We start from the raw sequence: 9240 nt of genomic DNA, 5'->3' as shown, positions 1-9240 counted from the left end.
GCTAGCTAGCTACGTAGCTTTATAGTGAGGGCTGGGTTTCTCCAAAGATTTTCACAACTAATCCTAGCTCCTTGTTCTAGCTGTGGTTTCTCTGACAKCAACATAGCTAGCTAGAACTGGATAAGATTATTTCTAGCAAAACAATGATCACATTTTTCCCTGCAGTGGATCCTTCTGGTTTGAAGAATCAATGGCCTATGCATAGACATCAGACAATATAAGTTATAATTTTGTTTCATTTAGCTAGCTAGTTCCCAATTAAATAAAAWTGTGTTCATGAACATTAACACCTTATTCTTCATCTTGTGGAATTGTTTTACTGACTCTCCGTCTCTGCATTATCCACAGGGTAACTATTAACTTAGGGTTCGTAAATTCGCTCTGGTTATTCCGATTTCAGAGCACTCTCGTCTCAGTGTGCCAGAGCGCAGAATAACTGATAACTGATATATTTACGAACTCAACACCCGTTGAATATGGCTGGTGTCGGTAAACGTCGGCAAAAAAGCATATTTAAATCGTTGCCATCAGCACAGTTACAGTCATCAAAGCTCTGGATAACATGAATACAGCCTAACCCGGTCTGCTAGGGCGAGTAAAATGATCAGAGTGAGGTGTTCTCTCATTTGTGTCTGGAAGTAGCTAGCAAGCTAGCCAACGTTAGCCAGTTAGCTTGACTGCCATTGTGAGGTCAGAACGATCGGATCAAACCTTCTCCTCGGCCAGAGCGTCCAGTGTSCGCTCTGAACAATCCGAGAGCGAAACGCTCTGAATTTACTAATTTACAATCTGACAACGTTCTGAATTTATAAATGCCCAGAGTGCACTCTGAGCGCACTCTGGTACTCCAAAGTGAATTTAGGAACGCACCCTTAGTCTGGTAATGGACCAGGTGAAGGAATCTGCATTGTAAGTATCAATTTTATCTTTAAATACCTTATTGTCAAATACAGATGAGAAGTGCACAGAGGTAAATTGTACTTTTTCCTTTTTTTCCCCAGATGCAACCTTCCAGTGACTCCTATGCCACAATTCAACAATGGACCAAGTTATTTGAGCTGAAAATAAAGATTATTAAAAGCACTCCTTTAGTTGTCAGTCATGAGTCATTTATTAAAACTTTTCAAAGTATACTACAGCATGCTATTGTGTAATAGTGTTGAACTTTTTAGTGTTATGCATTGCATTTGAATGTTGCCTAACTACTGTATCTAAGGTAAATGTATACATCTTGTATTTCATAAAAATAAATGTCAACATATACTTATGAAATATATTTTGGAATATACTTTGCTAGCTACCACAGCATGTTGTCAACATGTATTTCTAGCCCACACATTTGCATATATGGTCAATAACTATCTGAATAATACATGTCTGTAAAATGCATATTACCACATATGGATAAGTAATACATGTAAATATATGTACATATGTCAAATATGACAACATATATTTTTAAAATGGGCAAAATGTAATATAAGAAAATATATTTATGAAATATGTGACATGAGTAATAAATGTATTTATATATATTTATTTTAAATTCTTGTACATATATTACATACATGTATTTCAAATATTAAGTTTCAGTATGGGATGTTTGGGGTGATAAACTCACCATCTCCATGCAAACAGTGTTTCCTGGAGGCATCTTTCGTCATCCAATGCAGTGGAGAGAAAAATAACACATTACATCAAGCTAAATGGCAAACTGGAAAATATAATTAATTGTGCCTTGGGATAGGCCCTAGCTAGCCTATGTCTGAGCACAGGAGTTGCAGCCATTGATTTATGGAAAACAATACAAGAAATGCACTAAACTCACCAAATGATTCGAGGAAGAATAGTCACACAATCACATTCGTAAAAACAATATTGCGGTTCGGGTCTATTCTGCTGTGACTGATACCGTGACATCATGAAACCTCAGGTCTTCAAGATACCTGTTGATGACTCGAAACTGTGCGCGTCCCCCGCCCCTTGCGAGGAGGAAGCTACTTTAAAAAACGCCCATTCTCAGACAAATCCTCATTATATTCAAGGTGCGGCTATTCAACAGGTGCCTGAGAAATAGTCTCCTTTGCATTTTACAGGCAAAACTACCAAATTGGGTTTATATTTCGCAGACTACTTTCTAAAACAACAGATTTACAAATACATTCTTTTTTTTTTTTAAAGACATCCATTGTGTGAACGCGTGGAGGACTACTTTTCTCAACCAGGTGGACAGTAATTTSCTTTTTGTTCCAGCCAAACAATTTGACTTTCTACAGGTTTCACAAGGACATTGACTATCCTAAAACTCAGTTTGATTCAAGGAGTTSATAATGGCCAACTCGGGACTCCAGATGTTGGGGTTTGCCTTGTCGCTACTGGGTCTGATCGGGTTAATTGTAGGCACAATACTGCCCCAGTGGAAGATGTCCGCCTATGTCGGGGACAACATCATCACAGCAGTGTCTATGTACCAGGGATTATGGATGTCTTGTGCATTCCAGAGCACCGGCCAGATCCAATGCAAAGTCTACGACTCAATTCTGCAACTTGACAGTAAGTAGGCTAATGAATTTGTTTTAATTTATAAACGTGTGTGTATTGAACGTTTGCCTCTGTATGGATCTTAGTGGCATGAGTGCAATAGAACGTATTATGTTGAACATGCTGTATGAATTTAAGGCGAGGGAATTAACACTGCTATGTGAATGAGGCATGCACCTTGCCCAATATTGGACTAAAGGAACCTAACGGCAAACCTTAGTCTTACATGTTCTGTTTTTAAAGGGCGAATTGGCTCGAGGCCAAAACTGCCAAATACTCCATCTAAACGTGAATTGATTCTCAATTGCGCTATGGTTCTAGAAACRAAKTCCTCTACTTCCATATCAAATCAACTTCAGAAATGCAAACGACACACTTACTGTATACTTAACACTTGCAGCAGACCCTATTTTTCATTRACAAAAATGTCTGGCCTCTTTCGTTTACTCAGGTGTTCAGAGACAGATAATTAGCACAGGTAGTCAAATGTTTTTTTTCTCAATAAACAAGCGTTGTAACATGCAACCCAAAATTTATAAAGGTGTGTATGAATTGAACCTTTTTTTAGTTTTTGAAAATCATTTCGCACCGATTTATGAAACGTCCTTAATTAAGCCCCCAAAACCTACTGCAAGCGATGCGTATTAATGTTCAGACCAAACATCGCTGCTCTTAACAAAACTGCCCCCTACAGAAGATGACTTAATCCAATGACACTTGTGTAATTTGATGGAACAGATTCATGACAAGGGCTAGCATGCGCCATGTATGATTGGAAACCTGATAATACTATGAAATTGACACCTTGTTGCTGGATTTATGACTCATATTTAGTGTCATGCTCAATGTAAACTTTTGGTTGCGTTGTCCATTTACTATTCAACTCAGACCCTCTGCGTGCTATACATTTTAAATTCTTTATCCCTTTCCTTATGGGGTGATATTTCAGTTCACTATCTAACCTCTGAGAATACAGCAATCTGGGGATATAATCAAACACAGGCCACTGAATGAATGACTTGTATTCACATTGGTTCGTGGCTATGGCTGGTTTGTGCTGTTAACACGGTAATGATTATCCAGTCATTCATTGTCCTGTACCGGGCTATGCCATGTCCTCTTCTGCCTGTGGGAAAAACCCGTATGGGCTAGTTCTCCATGGGCGTGTTGCAGACTAGTCTCATATTAGACGTAACATAGTAAACGTAAATCTGGAACACTGAAATTCGTATGATGATGAGCTGGACACTGCTTTTATTTTTTACAGCAAGTTCTGAATGATCATGCTGTTTTAATCAGCGTCTTGATATGTCACAGGTGGATGGATTATCTTGGCAAAAGAGAAATGCTTACGAACAGGGATGTGCACAAAATGAGAAGCTTTGTGCGTAAGTAACATTTCTGGGATCTTTTATTTCAGTTAATGAAACATGGGACCAACAGTATACATGTTTTGTTCAGTATACTTAACATGTTGGCTAGCCTTTCCCCTAACTTTTAATATTAACCCCTAGAGCTAATTAACATTAGCCACAACAAATTGGAATATTGTACAGCTTGTGATTTGTAACATGTCATATGAAATGGGTAATGGACATCCACAAATTAATACATACTATTCGAAACGTAATATATCATACTAAATGGAGTGTCTTGGATGAATCATATAGAATAATAGGAAATACTCTGAGACCAAGTTGGTGTGCGAGCTGCAGGCATGGGGGTAAATATCACGTTTATCGTGCTCTGTTTTGTCAACACGCCAGTGAATAGACTCCATATGCAGAGGTGGCGCTGTATGAAACTGCGTGCACAGAGAACTGTTAGCAAGGAGCACACATTATACATTCTATAACCTATATTGAATAAAACTGGCAGCAATTTTCTCCTTTTTCATCCTACCCCACTAAAGACCAAGATCAGTTTAGTAGGCGAATGATCTGATAATGACCAGGGCCCGATTTCCCTATAGCGATGGCGCTTCCTACAACGGCCGACGATGTAACATGCGTTTCCCAAAACATCACGCAGAGAGTGGTCGCTAAGTGCGTCATTGGAGCATGTCGATACTGGTAGGATCGAAAGTGAGCGCTGCTTTTGGATCCGCTTTCTCTCGTAATCTTTCCYTAACGTCACAATTAATTCACAGTACTGACAACGGATCAGGTCCTAGAGATATACCACCCATGGCTGCAAATATTGAAGCTAATTGTAACGCTTAGCTACCCAATAACAAATGCATTAAATCACCGGCACATTGCGCACGTTAGGCTACACATTGTGAAATATTTTGAGATAGTGTACACTCCGTTGCCTACAAGTAACACTATAACTCAATTGATTGGACACTAAATGTAGGCTATTTCAATATGATGAAAATGGGCCTATAGCCTAATTTGAAGCATCTTTGTATTAATTGCGAAGACATTGGCGACTTTGTAGTCAACTTTGTTCTGAAGTTATCGGCTTTCAGAGGGACSGAGTCATGTTTAGCGTTGTGTAATGACGCGGGAGGGTAAAAAAGCATCCAATTGCGCACTTCGCTGTTCTAMGAGTGGGRGGTAGGCATTTGATTACGAATGTTTTGAAGTGCAACGTTAATAACGATGGTTTTGGGAAACAGCTCGGAGATTTAACGTTGCTCCTACAAAGRTTCTAACGATGAATTTAGCCKTAAGATACTTYTGGGAAACCGGGCCCTGTTGTATTATGGAGATAATTATTACTCAACTCAGTGTCCAAGGGTAATTGTATACCTGGTAGTCCCTTGTTTTTCAATAGCCCGCTCACTTTTACAGTCTTTCCTCTRCACGGTCTCTTCAGATCAATCTCCGGGGGTGTTAGAATATGATTAGCCTATACCAAAACACCGTAAATCATGACATTTAAATATTTTMGACATGGAGCTACAGCAACATGTTAGCCTCTGACTACAGTACACTTACTGACCACTTCCCCCTGATTTTGAAATTGCTTGATCCWTCCTGTATCTCATCAATTAGTCTTGTAAATGTATTCTATGGTCATTTCTCTATCCACTATCTCTATGTAAAAATGTGTCCTCCATTACTCTTCATCAGTATAGACCCTGTGCTGTCTAGATGTAGAGGTAAGTGTGTGGTTTACTGCGGGCGTGCCATCTATTCCACTCATGTCTTCTGACACTTCGTGAAGTTCCCTATGCTCCCAGACTCTGGCTACTTGAGTTCCCTAGACTGTTTATGGTAGTTTTTTTTTTTTGTGGCTGTAAAGTACTTTGTTTGACTTGTGTATCAACAACACCTTTTGATAAGGCTGTGCTTTTTTAATAGACTCCTTATCGCTTACTCTCTTTCGCTTGTATGCTTTATCGTATCTGCAAACATGAACACAAGCCAGTTCTGATAAACACTGTTATCAAACCAGTGGTCGGATGTAACAAGTCAGAAAATAATAGCTTGATATCAATTTCATTGCGCCGATAGCCGGGAGATTAAATATTGCCAGATATGAATAAGGCATTAGGTTGTGCCAACTGATTACTTTCATGTCCTCATGCTGTCATGGTAAGTGAGGATTGCACAGTATGCTTTAGGTTTCTCATGCCAATATTGATTGKAGTTTCAGAACCACGGCCACATTTTATTAGTAGTTTCAAATGTTGCTATGTTGTCTAAATGGTTCCTGATTTATTTATTTAAAAAACATTTTTTTTTTTGGGGGGGGGTGTTATAATGCAATATTGGAGAACTTTGCTGACTTGAAGGCAGCCATTTTGATTTGGGCTCTAATGAATGTGCTCAATGGCAGTTGTAAGCTAAGTCCATATCTATCTGCTGTAAGAGGGTCTAGCTAGCCAATAGAGGAAGGAAATGTTTTTAGCGGCATGGAGAGGGAGTGTCTCCCTCAGTGAAACCCAACTCCCCCGGTCTCAAGACTGGTCTGACCGGTTCCTGGCTTGCTGACTGAGCCAGGGAGGGGTGGCACACAAACACACAGGTCATTCTCACGAAACTGTAAAATTAAAGATAATTCTGTAATTTTTTACAATTTCCTCTTGAATTACTGAGATTAGGATCTTTACGTAACTATTTCATAGTTATTATTTTGTTTAATTCAGATAATATGCATTTTTCCACAATTCTCATTACATGTCCAAAAAAGTGCTAAGCAAATCAGTATTTCTAATAGTTATATTGCTACCCTAATGAATCAAATCAAATGTTAYTTGTTACATGCGCAGAGAAATGCTTACYTACAAGCCCTTAACCAACAATGCAGTTAARAAAATACCTAAAATTATGAAAAGGCCTGAGTTAAACATAAGCCTGAAAAATATATTTCTTTCAAATGAAATTATAAAATCACTTTTTCCCAGTTTGATCTTTTTAGTGGGGTAAAGGTGGTGGTTGAGAATAAGAACCTTAGTCTAAAGGCATATAAGCAAATAAATTAACTCACTGTGCTCATCTGACTACTCCTAGATGCATCATGGGTGACTAAACTTTATTTAGAAACTGATTGGAGTTTTTTTTTACAGGAACTTAAGTGTTATGGCAATGACAGATGTTCACACACTTTACGCAAAAAATATTAGTTTAATGTAAACTTCTACTTGTAAACAATTTTTATGATTATGGACAAACTACAGCAAAAAACTCCGGACGCTTTACGGTAATGAGAATTTGAGGTGAAATTGTACAATTCAGGCACATTTGTATTTAAAATAACACTTTCCCTAAAATGAGATCTTAGCCCTCCAGAATGGTAGTTGATTTTTGCAGATGCATCATGGTTTGTTTCTCAATTTGCTACAGACATTTTAAAACTGGTTTCATGAGAATCACCCACCCACACACTCTACCCTCGAGGGTTTCCATTGGAGATGGTTTCTGTTGCACACATAGAGATTTATAGAGATCGCAATGTTGTATCTGTGCCATTGTGGCGTCTGTGACCGCATGGGCAGCACCATTGAGGCAATCTAATTCTAAAAGTAGTACATCTTCTTTTGATGTTTGTAAAGCTAATATTGGTGACTTACCACCACTTGCAGTGCTCGAGTTTTGAACCAAATCTTGTCATTCATTTATTGCGGCCACTAGACGGCGGACACATAGCTTAAAGCCATTTACAAACTAGACAAACCAATTTGAAGAAGACTATGCTCTGATCATTGTCTGATCGCTCCCCACCCACTTGACTACTTTAAAATGGCGGAAGCTCTCAATGGCAATGTTCATGCAAAACCGGGTTATTTCCATGTAATGCACCTGCCTACAGGAGAGAGTGGTTGAGGCAGAGACAGGAGATGAGTGTGGAATGGTTTCAGTGGCTACTGCTTTTGGGTCTTAACCTGGGTATTAAAGCTAAACATGCCTATAAATTAAGTTAAGCCTTTTATTCCTATGACCAAAACAACTTGTGGCAGAATTCTCTAAAGTCTGTGTGGATAAATCAAACATTTGTCAACCAACATGGTCATTCATTCACTAGACCATTTGTACTTCTCCTTCCTCTATTAAACTATAACTTGTCTCTCTGTTGAAAAAAGCTAAAATAATGTTTAGTAGGGCATATCGCCCTAAAGGGATAACCTGGTGTATTAACCCTGTCCTCCCCACCTCTACAGGCGCCCTCCAGGCAACGCGTGCCCTGATGATTGTGGGCATCATTGTGACCGTGGCTGGACTGGGGGTGGCAACCATGGGAATGAAGTGCAGCAACTGTGGAGGAGATGACAAAATAAAGAAGTCGCGCATCACCATGACTGGCGGCATCATCCTGCTGATTGGATGTGAGTTACCTTGAAATCGGCGGATATGTAATTTGCTCTTAATTCTCTGTATGATCGGATATTTTAACCTCTAACATTTTTTTCCCTCTCCATAGCTCTGGCTGCAACTATTGCCTGCTCGTGGTTTGCTCATAACATCATCAAAGAGTTCTACAATCCATTTGCCCCTGTCAACTCCAAGTAAGTACTGCTGAATCCCTCTATGGCCTCCTTCCGTTCTTTATTGCCCCTCTTATTACCTGGAATCATTAACTCACCGTCTTGGAGTTGGTGAATGATATAAGTTGCGGTCCATTTTCTGTCACGTATGTAATTTTATTGATACCAACACAAACCCTCTTCTCCTCTAGGTATGAGTTTGGTTTAGCCATCTTCATTGCCTGGGCTGGAGCCTTCCTGGACATAATCGGCGGTGCCATGCTCGCAGCCTCATGCCCCAAGGGCAAACCTACACCCAAATACCCCATCGCCGCCACCCGCCCCCCTAGCAGCACCAAGGAATTTGTCTGAGCAGGAGCCCCCCCCCCTCCCCCCTCTGCCCTGCTGCCTGGAGGCTGAAGGAAAAAAAACTTGCATCAGTCCAACTCAACCTTGTCATTTGGTCTCTGCCAAGTCCACCTAGATAGCGTTGTGTTTTTTGAACTACGTATGTTTTACATTTCATCTGCGGTGTACCCTCAATTACTGATATTGTAAGGATGTAATTTTAAGATCTGTTTTATGTTACTGTTTTTGAGGACTAATGATATTTACTTGTAAGGGACAGCAGATGGTGAGCGTCTGCCTCTGGGAGACTGTTTTATATCCCCCTCTCACACCATCGCTCCACTTTTCCCCATTTCTATTACTGTAGGCTACATGGACAGGCCAGATGATTGTAATGATGAAAGGGCCATCATGATTTGGTATTGCATTACAATAGC

The 9240-nt window shown here is 39.7% G+C and overlaps 1 protein-coding gene across 1 annotated transcript; it reads left to right on the top strand.

Annotated features, from left to right (window-relative positions):
• The first annotated feature begins 2030 nt into the window (after positions 1-2030).
• Positions 2031-8918, top strand: LOC111950895 (claudin-7-B). Its single transcript, XM_023968816.2, has 4 exons — positions 2031-2553; positions 8153-8317; positions 8413-8497; positions 8668-8918. Exons 1-4 carry the CDS (start codon positions 2331-2333, stop codon positions 8825-8827), a joined length of 633 nt encoding a protein of 210 aa, XP_023824584.1. The 5' UTR covers positions 2031-2330; the 3' UTR covers positions 8828-8918.
• The last annotated feature ends 322 nt before the right edge of the window (positions 8919-9240 follow it).

The sequence above is a fragment of the Salvelinus sp. IW2-2015 genome, linkage group LG23 (assembly GCF_002910315.2).
Source record: "Salvelinus sp. IW2-2015 linkage group LG23, ASM291031v2, whole genome shotgun sequence".
Lineage (NCBI taxonomy): Eukaryota > Metazoa > Chordata > Actinopteri > Salmoniformes > Salmonidae > Salvelinus > Salvelinus sp. IW2-2015.
Note: the sequence above shows the minus strand (reverse complement) of the source record. Positions and strands in the feature narration are given on the sequence as shown.